At 43.9% G+C, this 27,356-nt stretch overlaps 2 protein-coding genes across 6 annotated transcripts in view; both read right to left on the bottom strand.

Moving 5' to 3' along the window:
* LOC143486731 (uncharacterized) overlaps positions 1 to 27,356 on the bottom strand; it is a 104,292-nt gene that overhangs the window by 31,132 nt on the left and 45,804 nt on the right. The window lies entirely within an intron of this gene.
* LOC143486741 (uncharacterized) overlaps positions 1 to 27,356 on the bottom strand; it is a 40,410-nt gene that overhangs the window by 3,340 nt on the left and 9,714 nt on the right. Inside the window, exon 1 of one of the 2 annotated variants that reach the window (XM_076986142.1) lies at positions 7,014 to 9,133. The exons of the other annotated variant lie outside the window; for it this stretch is intronic. Within the exon in view, the coding sequence (XP_076842257.1) occupies positions 7,014 to 7,478 (465 nt within the window). The 5' untranslated portion in view covers positions 7,479 to 9,133. Of the gene's footprint in view, positions 1 to 7,013; positions 9,134 to 27,356 lie in introns of those variants that run through there. 2 annotated transcript variants of the gene reach the window in all.

Below are 27,356 nucleotides of genomic sequence, written 5' to 3'. Positions count from 1 at the left end.
CACATTAAACACAAGACGACAGGGGAGCGAGGCGACAGTGACGAGCGGTACCCGCGTCACACATGAAACATTAAACACAAACACAAACGAGCGATGCACACTGACCAACGTTACCGTTCATACGTACACACTAACACCACACAAGACGAAGAGCTTACCCAGGGAGACTGCCCTGGTCCTCGCCGTGCCACAAACACACAACACGAGCACGGCGGAGCTCTTCCAACAAACAAACGACAAACACGAAGAGTTTTCCCAGGGCAGACAGCCCTGGTCCTCGCCGTGCCACAAACACCACACAAAAGCACAGCGGAACTCTTCACAAAACACCACGCAGACAAACACTTACCACGAGACATGACCACGAACGAAGGAGAAAGAAAAAGAGACTGGCGGCTTCCGAAGGATGACTGGTCATTCTGTGACGGGCAGGGGTGAGCAACTAAAAAGGAAGCGATCACGCCAAGTCTCAGGGGAAAAGGATGGTTTAATAGAAAGTGTGCAAACCAAAACCCGTGCAATAAATCCAAATTCAAGGATGTCTGACAATTTTCTGCAATTAAATAAACAGAAGACAGAGGTTCTTGTTCTTGGCAGTGATTCACAAAGGAATGATGTCCAGACCTATTTAAATCAAATGAATCTGAATGCCAGACAATGTGTTAAGAACCTGGGCGTCACCTTTGATAATGAGCTCAGCTTCAAATCACACATCATGACTACATGCAAGACAGCTTATTTTCACCTTCGAAACATTGACATTGCTAAGGTCCGAGATATGCTCACTCCTGCTGACAGTGAAAAACTTGTCCATGCATTTATCACATCAAGGCTAGATTATAAGACAGTGACGCGCCGCTCAGGTTCGCAGTCACCCCCCCACATTAAACACAAGACGACAGGGGAGCGAGGCGACAGTGACGAGCGGTACCCGCGTCACACATGAAACATTAAACACAAACACAAACGAGCGATGCACACTGACCAACGTTACCGTTCATACGTACACACTAACACCACACAAGATGAAGAGCTTACCCAGGGAGACTGCCCTGGTCCTCGCCGTGCCACAAACACACAACACGAGCACGGCGGAGCTCTTCCAACAAACAAACGACAAACACGAAGAGTTTTCCCAGGGCAGACAGCCCTGGTCCTCGCCGTGCCACAAACACCACACAAAAGCACAGCGGAACTCTTCACAAAACACCACGCAGACAAACACTTACCACGAGACATGACCACGAACGAAGGAGAAAGAAAAAGAGACTGGCGGCTTCCGAAGGATGACTGGTCATTCTGTGACGGGCAGGGGTGAGCAACTAAAAAGGAAGCGATCACGCCAAGTCTCAGGGAAAAAGGATGGTTTAATAGAAAGTGTGCAAACCAAAACCCGTGCAATAAATCCAAATTCAAGGATATAATGACCAGCGGTCAACTGGTACAAAGACAAGACATATATAGGCAAACAAACGACCCTCAGGTGAGACGGATCATGGGCTCCGCCCACCTGAGGGACGCACATGACGTCACAAAACAACAAGAACAACAGCCGCTGTGGACGGAGGCGGCCGGTAGGGGGCCGCCTCACCGTGACAATGGACAATATTTTTACTTTTTTTTTGTATAATTTTTTTATTATTATTATTAATAAAATTACAATTATTGTTATTATTAAAATTATAAAATACCATGTCGCTTTAAATGTAGTCTAAAAAGAATTATAAAATCTACAACAACAAACTCTCTCTGTAACGTGTGGAGGAGGAGGCAGGCACAACGATGAGTAACGTGGTGAACATACACTTTTAATACAAACACTGGTGAAGTCAGTTATATCAGTTACTCAGCCTAACTTTAATATGTCTTATTTCCAAGAAGTTGACATGGTAACACTACTTGATGTGATTTCATCACTAAAATCCTCTACTTGTGAACTGGACCTACCTACCTACATGCTTTTTCAAGCAGGTTCTGAGCTCATTAGCAAATGAAGTTCTAACGATTGTTAATCAGTCTCTGCAATTGGGTGAATTCCCTAACTTTTTTTAAAACAGCAATGGTTAAACCACTATTAAAGAACAGAAATCTTGATCCCACAATTCTCAATAATTATCGACCTATATCTAACCTTTCCTTTCTTAGCAAAATCATTGAAAAAGTTGTGTCAATCCAGTTGAATGATTATGTAAAAGTAAATCAAATATATGACACTTTTCAATCTGGTTTCAGAGCTCTCCACAGCAGTGAAACAGCCCTAGTTAAGGTAGTAAATGACTTGAGATTGAATAAGGATGCAGGCAAACTCTCAGTCCTTTTTCTGCTGGATTTAAGTGCCGCTTTTGACACGGTTGATCATGAAATTCTTCTTGATCGACTACAGAGTTGGGTAGGCCTTAGTGGCTTAGTCTTAGACTGGTTTAGATCGTACCTAACTGGGCGTGATTACTATGTAGCATTAGGTACCTCTTCCTCCACACGTCAAAAAATAACTTGTGGCGTCCCCCAAGGATCAATTCTTGGGCCGTTACTATTCAACCTATATATGCTCCCGTTACCACATATCATTAATAAACATGGTATTAGTTATCATCAATATGCAGATGACACTCAACTTTACATTTCTCTAGAACCTAAAGCCCTAAAATCAATTTGCTCACTGTTTGACTGCATAGATGATATACAGACATGGATGTCTGACAATTTTCTGCAATTAAATAAACAGAAGACAGAGGTTCTTGTTCTTGGCAGTGATTCACAAAGGAATGATGTCCAGACCTATTTAAATAAAATGAATCTGAATGCCAGACAATGTGTTAAGAACCTGGGCGTCACCTTTGATAATGAGCTCAGCTTCAAATCACACATCATGACTACATGCAAGACAGCTTATTTTCACCTTCGAAACATTGCTAAGGTCCGGGATATGCTCACTCCTGCTGACAGTGAAAAACTTGTCCATGCATTTATCACATCAAGGCAAGATTATTGTAACGCTGTTCTATCTGCTCTTCCAAAGAGCTCTATTTCGCACCTACAGCGAGTTCAGAACGCGGCTGCAAGGGTTCTGACCCGCAGGAGAAAGAGAGATCATATTACACCTGCACTCCACTCACTGCACTGGTTACCTGTCAGCTTTAGGATAGATTTTAAGGTTCTAGTCATGGTTTTTAAATGTCTTCATGGTCTTGCCCCTCTTTACCTCAGTGAAATGATGGTTAGATATGTTCCAGTCAGGTCTCTGAGGTCTTCAAACAGTAATCTACTGGTGATTCCTAGATGCCGATTAAAGATTGGCGAGGGTGCTTTTAGCCACTATGGCCCAAAGCTCTGGAATTCTCTTCCTGAAGAGCTCAGAGGCATTTCATCCCTGAATAGTTTCAAGAACAGTCTCAAAACTTTCCTGTTTAGATCTGCTTTTAGTTAAGAAACTCTAGTCTATTATTTTATAATTTGTCACTTTATTTAATTATTTCTTTTTATCTTTAATTTTAATATTTTATTTTTATCTTCTTATATTTACGTATCTTAATTAGTTTTACTTACTTTACTTTTTTATTATATTGTTTACTTTACTTTTTTACATTTCATGTTATTTTACTTTAATTTCTTCGAACATTTTCTTTTTGTCTTCTCCTTTTACGTTTTATGCGATAGCGCAAGCACAAACGGTCAACTCACGCAGGCACGAACTTAAGACAAAGACGAGCACGAGACATTGCGTGAATGCACATTAAATAACTGCAGAACACATTCTTCCTTGGTGAGACCAACGAAAACACTCACTAATGACCCACACCCACGGAATTACAAACAAGGACATAACTGCACGCAGACTACTTAATGACACGCCCACAAGGAGCAGTCATGAAAATGGGTCAGGGGTTAAAAAGGTGAGAAGACCGGGGGGCGGGGCGTTGGCGTTGACGTGGGGGGCATTGACATGTGACGTCATGGGGATACGGCGACGGGGGGGGGCTGCTGGTGTACGGGGATACAGCGACAGGTGATGCCAAATATTACGGAGCCCGTAAGGTGACATCATGTAAAAAATATAATAACGCGTGGCCACGACTTACTAACGCGTGCAAACTAGATAATTAACGCATGCGAACAAGATAATTAAGTATTACTTTATATAAAGCCAGGTTTACCTTCATTGGGCAGTCAGTTCACGAACATGCCTGGGAAAAATAAACTTTGTTGCCGCGTGTGAAAGGCGACATTAGTATCTCGTTCCCACGCGTTAATAAGTCGTGGCCACGCGTTATTATTTTTTACATGATGTCACCTTACGGGCTCCGTAAAATATAGTAAAATCCATTAAAAAAATGTTTTGACTGTCTTGTCAATGGATTCAATGTACGAGCCAGATCCGTAAATGCGAGAAGCTGTTTTCGCCATTCCGGATGGCTTAGTCAAAACCATTACGTCTTAATGAACCAATAAATACATCAGCGGCGACAATGAGTGTAAAAATACCAGGGTTCACGTGTTTTTATTTTCTAACATGGGCTAAAGCACAGGGTAGACTCAAACGACAAGCGTTTACAACTTCATCTTCAACCTTTTCAGCCCTGGCGCGAATGTGATCCTCACACGTCCCTGGATTCACCAGTTACAACTACAGACACACTAGAAAAAAAATCTTGTTTCTCATTTTATGTCGCCGTTAACTACCCCGTTGACGCGAACTTAATAGGCCCATCTATCTACCTATTTATCACAAGAGCTTGTGGCTATTTCTGACAGTGTTCAACGCTGTAGCGAACGGCAGTAACTTTGTTTTACCGCAAAATATGAAAACGATTGAAACCATTAATAACCCAATTAAATCCACTGGGAAATGTACGATCTGGTAAATGTAGTGGTAAATGTACGATCTGGTAAATGTAGTGGTAAATGTACGATCTGGTAAATGTAGTGGTAAATGTACGCTCTTCTGCCTTGTCCGCGGTGTAGCACTAGGTCCTGCTTCTCGTCCTGCTTAGCAGTAAATGAATAACATGAATGAAGAACGTTCGTGTGATTGAAACGCTATTTGGCCTCCATGAAGGTTCTGGGCGGAAACTGCTGGAATTGCCGATTTCGGAAGTGCTCTGTTTGCTTATTAAGTCAATATGATAATTAAAATATATACATATAATCTCCCGACCCCGACCCCCCCCCCCCCCCCCCCATAAAAAAACTCCTCGGATCTACACGATTCACGTAGGTCACCCTTTTCGACTTCAAAACGGCGAATTTCGCCGAAAGGTGACAGATTTTCATGCCTGAGGAGGGTACGGAGCTGTCACCGTGACACTCTCCTCTTCTAATAAATCAAATCAAATCAAATATATTTGTATAGCGCTTTTCACAACACATGTTGTCACAAAGCGCTTTACAGGATTTACAAGGTTAACAATACTATGGGTCCAAATCCCTAATGAGCAAGCCAAAGGCGACAGTGGCAAGGAAAAACTCCCTAGATGGTGGGGAATAGGAAGAAACCTCAAGACTCAAAAGGGACCCCATCCTCCATTGGGCGGCCCGTTAACACACAAATTACACAAAAATAAATTATACAGATGAATACACAAGTCACAAACAAATCACACAATCAGGCTAAGTATAAGGTAACTAGAATGAAAGTTCTGGGTGTTGATATTGTCAATGTAAATGTCTTATGATGAACGCCAGGTTTTCATTCCATGTCGGAGTGATGATACTGGTATTGTAGGCTCCGACTGCAGTGTTACTCCCCAGGTAAACCATGAGTGGTAAATAGATGCCTCTTACAAGTAAAGAAAAAGGGTCTCGCCCCACAGCGCATGTGTAACGCAGCTCGTGCTGCGGAGCAAGGGGACGGACACAAATGCTGAGAAGAGCAGGATTTATTAAAGGGCATACCATCATCGTCGTTGCTGAAACAGTCCGGGGTCAGAACGGGTGGGCAGTCAGAAAAACAAGCATAGACAGGCATGATGAACACAGGGAAACACTTACTAGGCAGGAAATACACAGAGAACAAGAAATAAACGGGCGAAGCAAAGAAACTAGGAAGTAAAACGAGCAACCATGAACAATCAAGACAACCAAACATCCAAAATAACCGACGAAGGACAAGGGACACTCAGGGACTATAAATACACAGAACTTTAAACGAGGAACAGGTGATGGCAATGACACAGGGGCGTGGTAGACAATAGGGAATTATCGAGACAAACGAGCAGGGTGGGATTAACGGGCAAGGAACACAGACACGAGGGAACCCGGAGTGACAGCTAAGGGAGGGGGGCGTGGCCATACGTGACATAACCCCCCCTCAAAGCGTGCCACTTTGGGGCACGCAAGGGCAGACAGGACAGGAACCAGACTAGGACAGGACAGGGAACCACGGGATATGACGAGGGACAGCGGACACGGGACAGACTGGAGGAACAGACCAGGGGAAAGCAAGGCCCGGAGACTGGCCAGGAGTTGGGCCGGGACATGGCATCACAGGTAGGGACAGGGCCAGGCACGGGAGAAGGACTGGATGGGACAGGACCGGGAGTAGACACAGGAGTGGGGCCAGGGAACAGGGCAGAGGCAAACACAGAGGCTAAGACACCATTGATAACAGAGACAGGCATGGGTACATAGTGGGTAATCACTCGGGGAACAGACACGGGGTCAGGGACCTGGAGGAACCCACCAGACACGGACACAGGAATGGGTACAAGGACACGAATAGGCACACACACAGGAACCGGGACCAAGACAAAACCAGGGACGGAACATGGGAGCAAGGGGAACACATTAAGTCCATGCCCACACGCGGGCAGCACAGTCTCTGGGGGAGCAGGCGCGGATGGCTGACAGGCAGCATGAGCAGGAGCGGCCGGCTGGCGGGCAGCGTGAGCAGGAGTGGCCGGCTGGCGGGCAGCGTGAGCAGGAGCAGCCGGGCGGCGGGCAGCGGGAACCGGACGACGAGCCGCAGGGACCGGACGACAGGTCGCCAGGCCAACGTCATCGGGAGGCGGAGTCACCGAGCAGACGCCGTCGGAAGGCGGGGCCGCTGTGCAGAAGCCGTTGGGGGGCGTGGCCGCCGTGCAGACGCCATCGGGGGGCGTGGCCACCGGAATGCAGTCATCAGGGGGCGTGGACGACCCCCTCCAGGTCGCGGGAACGGGAGGCATGGACGACCCCATTCGGGTCACGGGAACGGGAGGCAAAGGCGACGAAGAGGTGACAATGGGAGCCGGGGTCACCGAGACGTCGTCTGGAGCCGGGACCACCGGGCTGTCGTCGCCGGGACCACCGGGCTGACGTCGTCGGGAGCCGGGACCACCGGGCTGACGTCCTCGGGAGGCGGGACCACCGGGCTGACGTCCTCGGGAGGCGGGACCACCGGGCTGACGTCCTCGGGGGCGTGACCGCCATACTGACGTCATCGGGGGGCGGGGCCTCCCGGCTGACGTGCTCGGGAGGCGGGACCGCCGCACCAACATCATTGGGGGGGCGGGGCCTCCCGGCTGACGTGGCCACTACTCCACCCCAAAAAATTCTTGGGGAGCCTTCGGGGAGCGGCTTCCGGGAGTAGCGGAGGGAGGTCTTCTTCCTCGGGGTCCTGGGCGAGCCTGGCAGAACACACAGACACACAAGCTCCTCGGTTGCTCTCTCTGCGACGGCTCCGCCTCCCTCGAGGCGTCGGGAGCTCGCAGTGGTCATAGAGAGCCAACCGAGGGTTAAGCAAACGCTCGTCAGTGTGCTCAAACCGTCTGCCCGCGACTTGCTCTACAGGATAATCCTCCCCATAGTGTTCACCAAGCCAGACAGACACACAGCGCTCGATAGGAGTCTGAGTCTATGAGACTTCCTTTTTCCCACAGCGCCAGGGGTATTCCTGTCTCTGGTTTGTTCTAGCTGTAATACTGGAGAGTCGAACCGAATTAAACCAGCCAACATCTCATTACAGCGAACGAACTTACCAGAGTCTCGCTCTCTCGCTGTGTCCTTGAAGGGTCGGTTATTATGTAATGCAGCTCGCGCTGCGGAGCGAGGGGACCGACACAAATGCTGAGAAGAGTGAGATTTATTAAAGGGCATACCATTATCATCGTCGCTGAAACAGTCCGGGGTCATAACGGGTGGGCAGTCAGAATAACAAGCATAGACAGGCATAATGAACACAGGGAAACACTAACTAGGCAGGGAATACACAGCGAACAAGAAATAAACGGGGAAGCAAACAAACTAGGAAGTACAACGAGCAACCATGAACAATCAAGACAACCAAACAACCAAAATAATCGACGAAGGACAAGGGACACTCAGGGACTATAAATACACAGAACTTTAAACGAGGAACAGGTGATGGCAATGACAGGGGCGTGGTAGACAATAGGGAATTAACGAGACAAACGAGCAGTGCGGGATAAACGGGCAAGGAACACAGACACGAGGGAACCCGGAGTGACAGCTAAGGGAGGGGGGCTCAGCCATACGTGACAGCATGTTAATGCGGATCCTGCTGCAAGGGCAAATTACCTTGTTAAAATAAGGCAAATATACACTACATACACCCTCACGTACACATGCTAGTGTTTCATGAAAAAAATTATTTTAAACCAACTGACCCAAGATTACAGAGAAAACATTAATGTCTATGGCATATTGACTTGCACAGTACACCAAAAACCCATATTATCTTAGTTTAGAAATAAAATATTTTAAATATAATTTGAAATTATATTTCATAATAAATCACTTATTTTCATCAGTACACTTACATAACTTCCAGAAGGCTGAATTATTTAATACTTGTCATGCTTTTGTGGTTACACCATTTGACAATTTAATGTGACTGTGATACTTTAATTGGTTAATAATTGAAGAAATGTCATAAAATGCTATGGCACCAACAGAAATACAAACTATACATCTAAACAAACATCTAGCTGTGACGCACGGGCAGGGCGAAGGACGAGACAAGTCCTCGTAACCGATGTCACTTTTAATTTAAACACACACATATAGCGCATATAGCGCATGCACGACAAGCACAGGACACTGCGAGCGCACATTAAATACCAACCCTTTTTGTCACTGACCCTTACATACACATTTTTGTTTTTCCTAAAATACACCTATAATTTTAAGTATTATTTTAAAATGTAATTACTTATACCTTCAATTCTAAGCTGAACACGGATATGATCTCCCCATTGGACAGAATCAACCTGACATCTGTACTGTCCTCCATCAGACACTTGAACATTCTTCAGGAGCAGTGATGTGTTGCCCTGCTGTAGTTTCTCTATAAACAGAGATGTTCTGTTTATGTATGAAGGGTCCAGCTTGTCTGTCTGGTCTTGTTTATTCTTATAGTGATGCACCAGTGTGTCTCCTTGATCCTGTCTGGTCCACTTCACTTCCATGTTCACAGCACTCATGTGTGGTTTGAGTGAACACGGCAGAGTGATGTCAGAACCAGGAGCAGCAGCAACAACACCTCCACCCTCCAGAACAAACTCCTGAGCTCCTGTAATGAGAAACACCACCATGATGGATGTTCACATTCACTCCACATATTACACATATCACCATGTCTGATTAGTGATGGGCTGATCCATTGTCCATTTTCAGTTCCGATCCGATACGATATATAACTGCCAATACAGATACAAATACCGATATAAGGGCTCTTTAGTTCAGGGGTTCTCAACTGGTCTCTGCCCGGGACCCACATGTTCATGTCACGACCCAGTTTTATACAGTACAAATGTTATATCAATTTAAAAGGGTAAACAATTTGGTGGTTACCATGGCAACAAGATTGGGTTGCATGCTGGGCTCCAGACAAAAAAATTACTCAAGGAGCCAGTAGGTCCTAAAAGGAAAAAAATCAGGCACCAATAACTTTTTCTAGGCACCATAATAATATACAAACTAATAAACATTGCAACACTCATCAGATCAGCTGTTATTAGGATCTCTGTCATCCAACATGACTGATGTCTTTCTCTTCCTTGTAACTGGGGTTAAGTTACGGAATTGGACGTGTTATTTTAAATGTACTACTGTCACCATCTACAAATTACATTAACATGGACAAAAGTAGCAGACATAAAGGAGTCAACAATTTCAAGTTTTTAAATTATCCTTCATAAGATAAGTTGTATTCATATTAAGTGCACATTTTGTCAAATATTTCAATAGCTTTTAAAATATCCATCATAAGAGCATAAAACAAGTTATAGTACATTAAGTGCATCCTAATCAACAATCTTGTTTTGTGGAGTTAAGATGGACCTTTTTAAAAGCTATTGAAATATTTAACAAAAACTGATCACCACACATTGGTGCAAGGTATAAATACTAGGGGTGTGACTATACATTCAGCTCACGAGACGAGACAGGAGACGATATTGGGTTCACGAGAATGAGACGAGATTTTAAGAACACTAAAATGACAAATTATATGACTGGACAGACTTTTATTTAACTGAGTTACACATGCAATTAGAAATGTTTTATTATAACTCTTTGTCACGGTGAGTCGGCCCGGACACCACCAGAGGGCACCCCAAGCGACCCGCACACGCACCAACACGCCCACCATCTCACAGCACACACCCTCACGTCGCAGGACACTCCCACGCTCCCAATCACCTGAGTTCTAACACCTGTTTCTCGTTAGGCTTTCCTCCTTATATTCCCACAGGTCGCTCCTTCCAGCGCTGCTCATTCACCTGCTACTGCGCCTCGCTACGTGGGAGAGTTCCAGCTATACTTCACGAGTATTACTTCAGTGGTTGTCATTCTGTTGCTTTTCGTTTTTGCCTTTGAGCCTGAGTCTTTTCGTTCTATTATACTATGGATAATAAACCCGAGCATACTTCACCTCTGCCTCCTGCTGCCTCTGTCCCAGCGTCACACTCTTAACATGCATAATGTAAGCATGAACATTTAATAAACTTCTTCTACAAATTGAAATTAAAATTTCATAAAAGTTAAAATAAAACAAATAAAATTTATTATTTCTCCTTTTTTTCAAGCACAAACAATATGTGCAAAACAAAAAATTCTTCTCTGTCATTACAGAGTGCAAATAGAGCCTGACCAAGTATGTCACTGAATTTGCTGCAACTACACTGCCATGTTCATTTTTAAGAATATTAGCATGTCTACATATTAGCATCCCCACACTGCTCCCGATATCCTTTACTGTCTCAACTTGCCAAAGCGCCTTTCTGTCCCTGCTACCTCTGTTCAAGTGAGATATGTTGATCTGAGTACTGAGCTGTGGTGCTGCTGTAAATGTCTCTGCATCGTGCTCATATTAACCGCGGTGTACGGCATTATTTTCATACAATGTTTGTATATGGTCCGTGTCTTATCAGTCACTCTCTTGCCATTTATCATTTCCGACGGGTACCCAAAATGCTGCTAAACAAACAATTTGAAAGTGGCGGGGGCATCTTCAATAGTAATACCTGTATTTTCCGACGTCATTCTGGCTGCTTGCTGGATCACAAATCCCGCGAGACAGATTTTTTACGCGACGAGAAATATCACTGAGTTACATCTCGCGAGATCTCGTCACACGAGTGTATGTGTAGATCCATTTACCAGTAACCGTTTTAAACACTTTGTGCACGTGCGTGTGTATGTAGATCAGTTTAATACTGAATTGAAAGACATTTTTCTCATTAGCTCACATGCTAGTTCATATTCATTTTCTTGTTTACTTTCCGTAGAAAAATGGAAAGTAAAATATCTCTAATATGTACTGGACTCTTGGTGTTGAGGAGTTTGATAGAATGTCTTATGATGGAGGTTACAGTACCTGAGAGAGACCAGTGGAGGTACAGAATTATCACCCAGACACTCTCCATCTCTGTAAGACAGGGATGTCAAAGTCAAATACACCGAGGGCCAAAAAACCAAATTTGCTACAAGCTGAGGGCCGGACTGGTTCAATGTTTATTAAAACATATTGAAATTATTGCACATATTGAACCAAGACCCAACACAGTGTATACTATTTAATGCTTAAATGAATAAAGCAATATTTTCTTATGGATCTGTCAGTAATTTCAAGTGAAAACATTTTTCAACAAGCAAAAAGAAAACATGTCCTGTACATTAAATTAATAAAGTAATAAAGGTTTGAAAAGTGCTGGAATTTAGGCTAAAGTATTTGAAAATCCTTGAAATTGTAATGACTTCGTTTCACAACAAATGTATTACGTTAACAAATACGAGCCTCTTGTAATTCCAGGACAAAACATGAGAGAACGTGAAGACGTTAAGATTGGGCGTTTTGAAAATAAACAACCATTAAATAATGTGAATAAAAAAGCGAATTATTTCGAATCATTTCGATTATATGTATAAATATCTAACTTAATTAAGTTTAACTGGTGCGCGCAGTTACAAAATTTGAGAGGCGCACGACCTTGCGAATCGACAGCGTGCGACGCCCTCGCGCACGGGCAGAGCCACTGCGATTGCGTCATTTTCGCCGCGCGGACCCTCGCCGCTTGTGTGCGCGGCAGTGACTTCGCGGGCTACCGTTGCATTGTGGGGAATGTAGTGTTTGTGCGTGCAAAACACCATCGGGCGGCTGTGGCCTGCGGGCCGGTTCTAATAGTAATTAAATATCATCCAGGGGGCCATAGATAATCAATTTGCGGGCCGGATCTGCCCCGCGGGCCTTGACTTTGACATATGTGCTGTAAGAGAACCACACAGTGACATGTCTGTTTAAATACATTCAACTCACTCATAACTGAATATAACACACTTACATTTAAACAGAGTTGAATACTTAAAGCACAGGAGTTTTGTCCTGAACGTCAAGTCACCAGCAGGTGTCAATATTTGCCCTCTCCCTGTACAGCAGGGGTGCCCAATACGTCGATCGCGATCTACTGGTCGATCGCAAAAGAAATGTGGGTAGATTGCATTAAAAAGTAGGAGATGAATGACAAAAAGAGATGAATGACATCCATCCATCATGCATATGACGGTTGTATTTTGACATACAGGGTAGCCAATCGGACGGTCTGAACTTTTGACACCCTACGCATGTGCGTTAAACCCATTGACTGTATATATAAGTGGACTGGACGACGCGAGTGAAAAGTGAAGCCTCCGTTAGTCAGCTGCCCTCTAGTGGCTGGCTGCAGTACAACTTTTAACCCCGCCCATTCCCATGTAAGTGAACGGGCCGGACGAGAAACTTTGAATTTTTATTACATGTAAAATAAGTTTTTTGAGCAATTATATGTTGTCAATTCTATAACACCCCATTGCGTAAGTATCTCTCCCAGTGTTTTTCTCTATGATTTTGTAGAAGTTATTACGTGTTATTTAAAGGGGTGTGGCAATAAGGTGATTGACAGTTAATAGCTGCGTTGGTTGACATCTAATACCAGACGCTCAAATGTGAACGCGCTCAACATCAAAGCTCTCGACAGCAAAACTCTCGACAGCAGTATTAAAACCTTTTACGTTTGTTTATTTTGTAAAACGTCAAAAGTTTCTATACTGGTGGGCGTATCCTAACGAATGTCGGGGCAGAGATACGGTCTCTGGCGGAGATACTGTCCTGCCTACCGGTTCTAATGCGCATGCTCTGGCTCCAATTTTCAAGATGGCAGCGTCCGTGCGGCCATCTTGGTGGCTTCAAAAACTCACAATGGGAGTCAACGGGGACGTACCGTTCATTATATATACAGTCAATGATTAAACCACGCTAACTTGTTAGCTTGCTGCGTAGCTAGCCTCCAATTTATTTAAACTAAATACAACGAAGGGTATAAAAATGAGTGCCATAGCTGGTCCGAGTAAGAAGCCTAACCCTAACCCTAGCCATTTTACAAGTTGTGATGAGTCCGTTTCTAGTTCTGGTAGCTGATGTAATCGTTTTGTGTAAATGTTGTATAGTGTTGATCTTCTTGTAATCCATAATACTGCTGTGTAGTCCTAACATGGCACAGGAAGTAGAGGTACTGATCCTCGTTATTCTGAACCATTCTTCTTCTTGTTTGCCATTAGTTAGTAGGGTAGGGTATACTCTTATTGTACTGTTGCTATACTTCAAACAGGGTAGACAAAGACCACATCACAGAGATATAACTGAGAGGTAATCACCATCTTTATAGTCTTAACCTTCCCCAGATAGATATAACTGAGGGGTTATCATCATCTTTATAGTGTTAACCTTCCCCATATAGATATAACTGAGGGGTTATCACCATCTTAAAAGTGTTAACCTTCCCCATATAGATAAAACTGAGGGGTTATCACCATATTAATAGTGTTAACCTTCCCCATATAGATATAACTGAGGGGTTATCACCATATTAATAGTGTTAACCTTCCCCATATAGATATAACTGAGGGGTTATCACCATCTTTATAGTGTTAACATTTAAGTTTTCTGCTTCTCAGTTTATGGTTCAAAGGTAAATCTCATTTATGTCAGTGTATAACTTTATACATAGATTCTTCATCCCTGCAGGAACCCACGATATTGCACCATTTCTATTCAGTACATTCAGCATCTATGACGTTCATCAGTGCTGAACTGATGTGTTGGGATTGCTGAGGAGTTACAAGAGATTATCTGAAAACAACATTAACTCATGTTCCACACCACCTGCCCAAACTCTGGTCATCTAGGAATCGGTTCCAACAGCTGAGCAAGAGCAGCAAACACCAAACTTTGACAACACAGATGACAGGAAATGCTACTGTATACGATCAAAACCATTTCAGAAATATGAGCAACACAGCCATCATTGGAACATCCCCCCCCTCGGCTATGAAACCAGATCAAATGAATGAGCCTCTTCATGTTATCTGCTGAGCAGAGGCGGTCTTTGCATAGAGGCGTGGCTAGGCAACTGCCTTGGGCCCCTCCCACCACAGCCCACTGTAGGGCCCCCCTGATTAGCTGACTTATTTCTCGCATATTAATGTTGATGGGCCCCCTAGCTAAATTCGCCTTGAGCCCCCAAATTGCTAAGTCCGCCACTGCTGCTGAGTTTCTGACCATAATAAATCCGACTTGAGCTGTGTGTATATTTGGTAGCAGCTTGTCTAAACGTAGTGCTAGGGCTTCAACCCCAACTCAACCCCTAACCCTAAGGATTTTGTTACAATTGTACCATCCATGTTGATCAGGTTAACAGGATGACAATGTGAAGGATCTATTAGGTCCTTATGCATTATAGGTATGAGAATGATCAGAACCCCAGAGTGTATTTGTCAATGACCCAACTCATAATGCTTCTAACTCTGTTAGAACTGGTATAGCAGTTGCCTCTGTACAACAATTCAAAACAGTTAACAAGGGTCTTCAAAATCAGAGCGAAGTCAATTTGGCAATATGATTTATGAGGGTATGAGAAGAAGGTATATTCTATTTGCCTGGGGTGGATTAATCTCCATATATCAGTAAGACCCAGATCATCACGTTACAGAAGCTTCTTTGTCTTTTGATTGTGTTAGTTCAGGATTATCAAAGTAACAATAGGGGTTGGCGGAGCAGAGAAGGTGGACATAATTGTGTAGAGGGGTGGGTTTTATTACAAATGCACTTTGATACACAGACCAGAGAACCTACAAGGGTCAGACCAACAATGAAGGATGTGAACACGGTGCAAACACAATGAGGAATTAGACCTAAACAAGACACAGGTGGCAGGAAAACAACTGCCACGTTATGGCCACATACAGTACAGGCCAAAGGTTTGGACACACCTTCTCATTCAATGCATTTTCTTTATTTTCATGACTATTTGCATTGTAGATTCACTGAAGGCATCAAAACTATGAATGCACACATGTGGAGTTATGAAATACCTGAAGACATGTTTTATGATCTAGTTTCTTCAAAATAGCCACTCTTTACCCTGATTACTGCTTTGTACACTCTTGGCATTCTCTCAATGAGCTTCAAGAGGCAGTCACCTGAAATGGGCTTCAGGTGTGCCGTATCAGGGTTAATTAGTGGAAGATCATTGAGAGAATGCCAAGAGTGTACAGAGTGAATCAAATCTACAATGTAAATAGTCATGAAAATAAAGAAAACGCATTGAATTAGAAGGTGTGTCCAAACTTTTGGCCTGTAGTGTGTGTGTGTGTGTGTGTGTGGGTGGGTGTGTGTGTGTGTGTGTGTGTGTAATTATATATATATATATATATATATATATATATATATATATATATATATATATATATATATATATATATATATCCTCTGTTGGAGGACGGCACTTTGCAGAAGAGCTAATGGCCTTTGTTCAGTCCTGCAGGCTGACCCAATTAGAACCAAGACGTTGATGGTCAAACTCGAACCTCATTTCAACAAGATCGACTGTGACTAGGATCTAGGGGACGTCTGGAGGGGACGAGCTGATCTGAACAGACCGTAGAGAGACATGATGAGACGTCTGGTGGAAAGAGTGGAAGCTGCTTATCTGGTTAGCATAAACACAGCTAAAATAGCAGTGAGTCTGTCAGTGACTTCCTCGTTCGACTGACCAGAGTCCATACAGACCACTGAGAAACAGTTTCCTGATGAACATGAGAAAAGACATCAGCGACCTCATCTGAGCCCACTGCATTGGGTACAATGGAGCCCCACTGTCGGTGATAGAAGATCAAACACCACGAGGACAAGATTACGTCAGTAGCAGAGGAAGAGGCCGAGGCAGAGGACGTGGTCGGGGCAGAGGCAGAGGCAGAAAAGATGGAGGACGTGGTGGACAGAGAAACAAAGACAAAGACACATGCTACAATTGCGGCAAACAAGGACACTTAGCTATAGACTGTCCAGAGTCCAAAGATGGCCATCTGACCACTGAGGAAAGAGGCCAGGACTGACGGGCGGCGGGGAGGCAGGACAGCGACGGGCCACTGAGGGAAGAAGGAAGCTACCAAATTTAGATTACTCTCTTAATCAGCAAATTAGTAAAAACCCAGCAGCACCCCCACAGGAGTATAATGGTTGAAAAATGCAAACTTAAATTTTTGGTAGATAGTGGAGCAACACACTCCGTTATAATGGCTGACCAGATAAATTGTGAAATGAAGCATGATAAAACAGTCAGAGTAATGGGTGTGGGAGGGCTAACTGTCTTAGAGAGAGTGTCCATGCCTCTCCAGTGTAGTGTAGATAATAATGATTTTGAACATAGCTTCCTGATCTCCACTACGTGTCCAGCTAATTTACTGGCTCGAGATTTGATGTGTAAATTGCAATGCACACTCCAAAGTGGCCCAAATGGGCTATAAATGGCAGTGCGGGGCACTGAAGGGGAAATCAGAAAGCACTGCATGGCAGAGGTGACTTCTGTGTCACCAGCAGAGTTTTACATTAAACCAAGTGTCACACTCCATTGCACATACATATCTGACAGACCAGATACAGAGTATGAGAACAGGCTCTATGCAGAGCTGTATGACGTAATGACCATGACTGCAGTAGCGGTAAGAGCAGAAACTGCTGCTGTCCTGGTAGTCCCGCGCGACACTCGACCACTGTCTCGAGCCACTGAGCTACTGCCGCGCGACATTCAAGGGTTGCTGTGCGATGAGAAACTGCCGCTATCCTGCTGGTAATAATAATAATAATAATAATAATAATAATAATAATCATCTTTATTTGTATAGCACCTTTCATACATACATGCAACTCAAAGTGCTTTACAGAATAAATAAAAAAAGAAACATTAAAAGGAAGCAAAGATAAGAAGATATTAAAAGAAATTAAAGATAAAAAGGAGACAAACAATAAAATAATGTAATAAAGTGACAAATTATAAAATAATAGACAACATAATGTAATAAAGTCAATAAGATGAAACAGAGTTACCTAAAAGCAGATCTAAAGAGGAAGATTTTGATTTCTTGAATCTGTGCAGGGATGAAATGCCTCTGAGCTCTTCAGGAAGAGAATTCCAGAGCTTTGGGCCATAGTGGCTAAAAGCACCCTCGCCAATCTTTAATCGGCTTTTAGGAATCACCAGTAGATTACTGTTTGAAGACCTGAGAGACCTGACTGGAACATATCTAACCATCATTTCACTGAGGTAAAGAGGAGCAAGACCATGAAGACATTTAAAAACCATGACTAGAACCTTAAAATCTATTCTAAAGCTGACAGGTAACCAGTGCAGTGAATGGAGTGCAGGTGTAATATGATCTCTCTTTCTCCTGCGGGTCAAAACCCTTGCAGCAGCGTTCTGAACTCGCTGTCGGTGAGTAGTGCCGCGGGACACTCGACTACTGTCTCGAGCCACTAAAGCTACTGCCGCGTGACATTCGATTACTGACTCGCACTACACGCCAAGTGCCACGCCAATGTCCCTTGCTGTCCCGCGACATTCACGAACTGAATCCCGACACTTGCACATGGTCCTACAAGGCTCAATTCGACTGCGTAGATACGCAGAACAATGTGGCACAAAATTTTACATACACGATGGCCATGGGATAACCTGAATATACGTTAAAATTAAATTATCTGCTTAATGACAAAATGTACTTATTTTTGACATATACAATTTGTTAATTTTAATAAAATCTGTTAAAGTGCACAGTAAAACATTCTACACTTAATACGATTGAGCTTTGTGAGAGATGCAAGCTTATCTATGAACATATGCAAAGTGATGAAGGGGAAACCTCACACTCTGAAAGACAAAATAAAGACGACACGACGTGGTCGATGACATGACGTGGGGGAGGGGGTAGAGAAGGGGACGGTGACATCAGGACAGTTTAACTTCTGTTACTGCTTGGAACAGTTACCGTTCCACGTGCTTTGTCTGCGTCAGTGGGACTTCATGGTGAGGGTTATGTTGTGTGAATAATGTGTCTCACCTGTGAATCATCTCGTAATCACGTGGGGCTAATGTGGTCTGTCTATTTAATGTGCGCTCGCGCAGTGTCCTGTGCTCGTCATTGTCTAAAGTCTGCACGTTGTGTGAATCGTGTGTGTTGCTCGTGCGCTATTGCGCAATCTCTTTGTTATTAAAGTGACGTCTGCCTGGAAAGCAAGGATTCCCGTGTCTCGTCCTTCGCCCTGCCCGCGCGTCACAGAACGACGAGCCGTCAAGAGACAAAGAAAAATGCCAGGCTACAAAAGCAAGCCCAAGAAGGGGAAAAAGTCATGCAAGCGGCACCACCGCTCTTCTTCCTCCCCCCCGCGCCGCGAAGCCCCGCCGACTTTGCCGCAGCTCGAGCTGGACCCGGTCTGTGCGTCCCTGCTGCGACAGGCGTGGGTGCACCACGACCCCGAGGCGGCGGAGAAGCTCCGCCAGGAGGCGGTGCGGCTTTGGGGAACATACCACCCCTCTTCATCCAGGGAGCCCTCACCCCTGCGGGTGAGCTCCTTTGCGCTCTGTGGGGTGGAGAAGACCCCCGAGAGCGAGTTTGGGGAGGGGGACTCCCCAGGCGAGGAGGAGGAGCTGGAAGACGAGGAAGACAGCTACCCTCCGTCTTTATGCGACGCCTCCACCGTCAACTACGGTAGGGAGGAGGAGTCAGAGGAAGACGGCTATCCTCCGTCGTTAGATGACGTCTCTACCGTCAACTATAGGGAAGAAGAGGAGGAGGAGGAGTCCGACGAGGAGGACTACCTCCCTCCGCCCGTAAACCCCTCTTCCATCGTAGAGGAGGAGGAGGGGGACGAGGAGGAGGACTACCCGCCCTCTGAGTGCTCCGCCGACCCCGCTGACTACGGGGAGGAGGAGGGACCTGAGGAAGACGATCGTCCTCTGTCCGTGCGCTCGGGCGTTTCCGAGTGCACGGATAGCGAACTAGACTCGGAGGAAGAGGGCAGTCCGCCCCCCTCTGAGTGTTCTGGTGGAACGGAGAAAGGGAGAGGGACCCCGTCCTCCGATCGCTCCGGAGGAGAACGGATGGACTGCTCCCGGGGTGGCAGCCCGGAACAGCCCATGAGCTGGAGCCAGGGCAGTGAGGCGATGGAGACGGAGGAAGAAGACCACACTGCCGGCTCCAGGGGGCGATCGAGAGGAGAAGGGGGAATGCCCTACGGCCCACTGAGGGGGAGGACTGACTGCGCGGCACCAGGCACGTCCACCAGCCGCGCTACGCCAGGTGCATCCGCCAGCCGCGCTGCGCCAGGCGCGTCCGCCAGTCGCGCAGCACCCAGCGGGGGGTCCGCAGCGAAGGCTGAAGGAGGACCGTCCCTCGCAGCACCTGCAGCTCCCTGTCTCTCTCCCCTCATCGCTCTCCTTCTGGCGCGTAGCCTGGCGCCTGTTTCATGCCTGTCTGTCCCAGTGTTTGTGAGTCTTCCCGTCTGTTTGCCGAACCCCCTGTTCGCGTTTGTGCCTCTATGTGTGTGTGTACCAGTCTGTGTGTTTGTAACCGTGCCTTTTACTGTGTCTAACGTCTTTTCCCCTGTATTCCCAGGGAGGGTGTTCTAGGCGGTCCGTGGCGGACGCTTCCCCGAGGGCGGTCACCTCCCAGACGCAGGACTGAGCGCGTCGGATCCGCCCATCGTCGTGGGTTCGGGGCACTCGGTCCTGTTGGCACCCTGTGACGGGTAGTGCCCTTTTGGGCGTGTGTATACGTTGTCCACGTGCTTTGTCTGCGTCAGTGGGACTTCATGGTGAGGGTTATGTCGTGTAAATAATGTGTCTCACCTGTGAATCATCTCGTGATCACGTGGGGCTAATGTGGTCTGTCTATTTAATGTGCGCTCGCGCAGTGTCCTGTGCTCGTCGTTGTCTAAAGTCTGCACGTTGTGTGAATCGTGTGTGTTGCTCGTGCGCTATTGCGCAATCTCTTTGTTATTAAAGTGACGTCTGCCTGGAAAGCAAGGATTCCCGTGTCTCGTCCTTCGCCCTGCCCGCGCGTCACAATTATTATTATTACACAATTATTTTGTGGGCTCTATTCTGTGAATGATTTATAAAATGATGAGGTCCAAATCAGGCTAAAGCAAATTATAGGCCTATAGAAACATCTGTGACCTACCGTATATGATAGCCTAAATAGTCTGTTTATTAATAGAATATATTACTAGTATTTCTAAGCTATATGTCTTTCATTAAATGTACTTTGTTCAGGATTTCAGGCATACGAGTTCACTTCGCTCAACGAAATACCCTTAGAGAATGAGTGCAGGTACTGTCACACAAGTACGGCTGCATTGTTGAAGCATTTTAATCAATGACACATAAAGTATGCCATTTATTTCTGTGAGGACAGAATAGGTAAGTATTTTCATACTTTCCATCATTAATGTAATTTGATTTAACAATGACTATTCACGCATGTAGTTTGTATTCTAAATCAATTGTACGGCGGTCATTGTGCTAATTATAGGCCTACCTCAATTTACTATAAACATAAATATTTTTTTTATGTCATGTAAATGGACAGTTTGCCATGGATAGACTGAGGCCTGCTATAGAGCTTCAAAGCTTCAGGTCTCACCGTAATACATACAGTGTGAGCCCTTAAAATCTGACCAATCAGATCCCTCAGGCCTCTTGTTGAAAGTGTAAAGTGTAAACAGAAGGCTCTGCCACAAGGAGTAGTAGTGGGGGAGGGGTCCCTCAAGATCTCGTACACCTCAGGATGGTAGTATTGAACCAGCCCTGCAATTAGCCTTTCTTCTTCTATTTAAATTAATACATTTGCACAAATTGAAGTAATTGTTATCAAAACAAGCCAGCTACATGCTTGCTATCTTTTTTATAATATTCCAGATTATACAACTTTGTCCTAGCACAAAACAAATGTTAGGTGTGTATCAAACAAGAAAAAAAAGAACAGCATATCACTATATTTAGGGTTTTAAATTATTTTAGTATAAGAGCTTGAAGTATGTCTATTTCATTATTTAAAGCTGAATTTTCCAATACATTAATGATTTTTACATCATTGATCACTAATTGAAACCCTTTGTAATATGACAGAACACCACTGTAAGAGTTAGGCCACCTTTTGACCATTATATTACACCAACACATGATTGTTGAATATTGTAAGTATTCTCATTAAATTACAAAAAAAAATCTTTCATCAACAGAGAAATTCACAATTCCTTGTCATTGCAAGGAAGTTAAAGATGCAAAACGGAGTCACTGGCACTGTGTAAAATGTGGAAAAATATGTTTTGCCAGGCAAAACAACTTCAAAGTCCACCTGGAAAAGCATGGTAATTGTCCTACTGCTTCCTTACACTTGTACAATAAATACGTAATTTATATCAGTACTTTATTATGTTTATTATTGTTTAATTTATTCACTTTCCTCCACCCAAAGCCACATAGGACAACTAAGCAGTATAATAACTACTTTTTTTGCTCTGTTGCAGTTGATGTTACATCTGAAAGATCTCCAATTTCCAAAGTCTCTACTCCAAAAACCTTTAAGTGCCAGTACTGTGAAAGTGCCTTTGCTAGTAATGTAAATCTGAGAAGGCACGAACGTCAGCACCATGCTGTAAACCCGGAGCCTATTTTTTGTGTTGATGTAGAGAGAGGCATTTTTGTTACTGCCAAAAACATACGAGGCCAATGAGTGCCAATACACGTTTGTAAATCCACCACATCACAGGTAATAGGCTGCGAGGTCAGTGACTGTAGAGATTTCATGGCTTTGGCCAATGTCAGTGGTAAACCAGGTGTTGAATGTCAACACCTCGGTGGAGTCCAATTTTCCTCCCCTTATAAAAGCCCTGCCACATCACAAATGCAATCAATGCAAGTGATGTTGAACAAAGGCCTAATCTCATTGGAAAGAGGAAAGGAATGCACAGATGTGCATAAACTGGCTACAAACGAAGGAGCCTGCACAGTGTACCCTATCTTCTATGAAGAATATGGCTATTCGGTCTTCACTGGCACAAAGGAGGCCTGGAGTTTTTTTGGCAGGACACGAGTTACCTTTGACAAGGTAATGGGGAAATGGTCTTGCCAGTGTAGTTCCTCCAAGAAGGTGCATCGCTGCACTCATATATATTTGGCTATGCGGTGGCTTTTCCAATCAAGGAAGGAGATCCTAGTTGAAGAGAGAAGCACGAGTGATAGCGAGAGTGACACAGAGGTCACTGAGATTTTGGAAAGCCAGTCCACAGACTTCTTCACTGAAGAACAGATTGTGGGAATGACAAATTACCTCTGGGAACATAAAAGGATTCCAGAGGTTCTTCCACTGGATCTTAAGCAAGAACCACAAGACATATCAGTGAAGTTTGAGCCACTTGAGACTGTTTGCCCATTCTGTCCTGGACCAACACCTCCTGACCTGTCAAATCCTACAGTTGTAACCACAAATGCATCTGTGTATGGGCTCTACAAAATCAAAAGAGGTAGGTTTTCCCTTCCATATCAGTAGGGAATAACAACACAGTTATTAAGATCTCTGGACAAGAGTATCTGCTAAATGTTGTAAATGTAAAATCACATTACAGTAAAACCTAAATTTAATTTTTTTATAAACAAAATCTAACTTTTTTTGGTGTTACAATGTAGGTTTCCTCTGTGTATTCTTGTTTTGTCTAACATTTCATGTGTCCTGTGATGAACTGGCACATTCTCCAGGGCTGGTTCATAACATGTGCCCAGGGCTGCAGGGAGGCTCAGGCTCTCTATGACCTGGAACTGGATTAAGTGGTTTAGAAGTTAAATGAATGAATTAATAAAACAATCTATGCATTTTTTTCAAAGGAAAAGCTTGTGATATTACACAAGAAGTGTGAAACAGCCACTGGTGAAATTCGACTTTTGTCATGCAAGATTACCAGATCTTCGGTATCTTCTGCCTGTGGAGAATTTGGAAAACTTGGCAAAGGATGATGTGCCAGCTTTCCCTTGGCTAACTGATGATGTAAGGATGTTTGTCTGGATCTTAATAATAATAATAAAATTTTATTTAATAAGCGCCTTTCAATACACCCAAGGACACTGCACAATAAAAGCGAACAATAGAAGGAAAATAGAACAACGTTAAAACAAGTGACAACCACAGCAGTAAAAGAAGAAGAAAAAGAAAATAAAAATACAAATAAAAACAATAAAAACAATATAGGCTTAGCCATAAGCCAACTGAAAAAGATGGGTTTTCAGATGTGCCTTGAATATAGTGATAGATGGGCAAGCACGTAACTCAAGCGGCAAACTGTTCCATAACTTCGACCCAGCCACACTAAAGGCCCTATCACCAATAGTGCGCAACTTGCTGCTAGGAACTTTGAGCAAGTGGAGCTCTGACGAGCGCAAGGTGCATACTGGAGAGTATGTCTGGAGGAGACTACTGAGGTAGGATGGTGCACAGCCATGCAGAGATTTAAACACCAGCACAATGACCTTATACTGAATACGATACTGGACAGGGAGCCAGTGAAGACGTTCCAGAATGGGCGTAATATGCTCACAGGATCTGGTACGAGTTAAAACCCTCGCAGCTGAGTTTTGCACATACTGAAGCTTGTTCAACAGCCGAACCGGGAGTCCATGCAATGCAGCGTTACAGTAGTCAAACCTAGATGAAGGGTTCTTTAAAAAATCATATGATAAAAATCATAATGATATGCTAAAAGATTGCTTTTGTGGCTAATGATAATGTCTAAAGAGATGAAAATTATAATTATGTGGAATTCAAAGATGTTTAGCTTGTAATGTCAATTCAGAAATCATTCAGTTCTTCCACTGCTGGCTTAGACGGATGTTACCCAACATGTAATCGGACCTAAATCACATTTATATTAGGGATGCACCGATTCACGTTTTTCACTTCCGATACCGATTCAGATATCTGAGGCTTAGTATCGGCCGATACCGATCTGATAGAGTAAAACAGTGCTGAATCAACTTAAAACATTTATATATTTTTTTTACACAGACATACTGAATTACAAGTTTATTGAAAACTCTGCACAACAGTATAGCACACTTAAACACACACAAAAATATGTAAAAACAACACAACTTGAATTTGTTCAGTCAGTGCAATTATGAATATAGCATTTATTCATATGCTATCGCCTTTGGCTTGCTCACTGGGGGCTAGGACTCGGCACTTGTAAAGCTGCTTTGTGACAACAACTGTTGTAAAAAGCGCTATATAAATAAAATTTGATTGATTGATTGATGTCACAAATGCATGAACAATAGCCTCAGCAGCAGTATGGGAGAGAAATGGTCGGATCCTAGCAATGTTCCTTAAATGAAAAAAGGCTGTCTTACAGATGTTCTTAATGTGTTGTTCAAAGGAGAGGGTTGAGTCTAGGATGACTCCCAGATTTCTGATCTGGGTTGATGTGACAGTAAATTCAGGAATAGAGACAGCACTATTGCCAATCTTCTTGAGTGTACCTGGAGAAGCAATTAATATAGCCTCTGTCTTGTTACTGTTGTTACTCTGTCTTGTTACATCCATGTCCTGGGGCGCATGGGTATTGCAGGTGGGGCGCAAGCAATTGGAAGAAATGAACCTTTTTAAGCCTGTCGTTTTAATGCCTGTTCGGTTTTCATAAGCCCAGGATGTTTAAAACGTTCGCCACCCCCCGCCAACAAATCACGTTCGCCACCCCCCGTCAACAAATCACGTTCGCCATCCATTTGTGGGGCGTGGCATTTCCCCTTCTTCTGAGGTGGGGAATGATAGAAAAAGTTTGAGAACCACTGAGCTAGACACTTAGTCAGAACAGGAGGCGGTAAACTGACAGAAGGTTTAGTGCATATGTATATCTGCACATCATCAGCAAAACAGTGAAACTGTAGCCCATGACCCCTAATAATGTCACCAAGAGGAAGCAAGTACAGTATAAAAAGTAGTGGACCAAGCACTGAACCCTGAGGGACACCATGTGACAAAATGCACGACTCAGATCTAAAACCTCCAATTGAAACAAACTGTTGCCTATCTGTAAGGTAAGACTGAAACCAGGCAAGAACAGTTCCAGATATGCCAATCAGATTACAGAGCAGAGTTAGTAATATCTTATGGCAGATTGTGTCAAATGCAGCTGTCAGGTCTAATATTATAAGTAAGTTTACCAATCCCTGGTCAGCTGCTATAGGGTCATTTACCACCCTCACTAGTGCAGTTTAAGTGCTATGATTTCTCCTAAAGCCGGACTGAAACACCTCAAACAGTTCATTTGATTTAATGTGTTCAGTTAACTGGGTAGCTACAGTCCGTTCTAGAGTTTTGGCAAGGAAAGCAAGATTGGAGATAGGCCTGTAGTTCACCAGATTATCAGGGTCTAAGCCATTTTTCATTAAAACAGGAGTAATGGCAGCCATCTTCAAAGAAGCTGGAACTAGACCTGTGATCAGTGAGGTGTTAATGCACTGTGTAATAAGAGGACAAATTGTGGTATGGCAAGCTTTGACCCAGGATATTGGCATTGGATCTAATTGGCTCGTGGTGGCTCTAGAAGTCATAATTAACTGTGAGACGAAACTTTCCTGCACAGTATTGAAAGTGGACAGATAGCTGCCATTAAAATGTGTAGAGGAAGAATCAAAATCAGATGCTAGACTGGATGGAAATTGAGAATAGATTGTAGCTATTTTCTGGTTAAAGAACGCTATGAACCGACAACATAGTTCAGTAGATGGAACTAAGGTAGAGCATTTTGCAGGATGCAGTAATTTACTAACAGTGGAAAAAAGAGCTCTTGGATTGCCATGGGCACCTTGAATGACATTTGAGTAATAATAAGTTTTAGCTTTTTTCAATTCCTCCTTGTAGTTTGCAACAAAGTCTTTGTAAGCATGGCCATGCACAGTCAGACCAGTTCGCTTCCAAAGACGCTCAATTTGTCGTCCAGAGTTTGCGCAACTCTGGTGTAAACCAAGGAGCCGAATATGAAAATGTAACAGTGCAAGTTGAGAGGAGCCAGTCTGTTTAAAATAGAAGAGAATGTTCTGTCATAATGGGCTGATAAAATATCAGGGTCCATTATATCAGGTGTAGCAGTGTGATCAAATAGGTCCATAATTGCAGGAGGACTGATATTCTTTGTATTTCTAAAAGTGAACTGGCGTGGTTTACACTTCCCCTGCTTATAACATGGTAGAGTAAAATCAAAGAGAACAGCCTTATGGTCAGATATAGTTAAATCAATACCGTGGAGATTAGTAGGTGATATGCCAGTAGAACAAACAATGTCCAGGATGTGACCCTTATTATGTGTAGGAAAGTCTACGTTCTGGGTAAGATCGAAACACTGGAGAACATTTAAAAGTTCTTTGGCAAGTGGACAGTTACCAGAGTCAACGTGGATGTTAAAATCACCAAGCAGCAAAATGTTTGAGTAAAGAGGACATAATGAAGCGAGTAACTCAGAAAGCTCAGAAATAAAAACAGGAAATATTTTGGAGGGG

This window comes from Brachyhypopomus gauderio, unplaced genomic scaffold, assembly GCF_052324685.1.
Source record: "Brachyhypopomus gauderio isolate BG-103 unplaced genomic scaffold, BGAUD_0.2 sc45, whole genome shotgun sequence".
Lineage (NCBI taxonomy): Eukaryota > Metazoa > Chordata > Actinopteri > Gymnotiformes > Hypopomidae > Brachyhypopomus > Brachyhypopomus gauderio.
The sequence above is the reverse complement of the archived record's forward strand: the minus strand, read 5'-3'. Positions and strand labels throughout refer to the sequence as shown.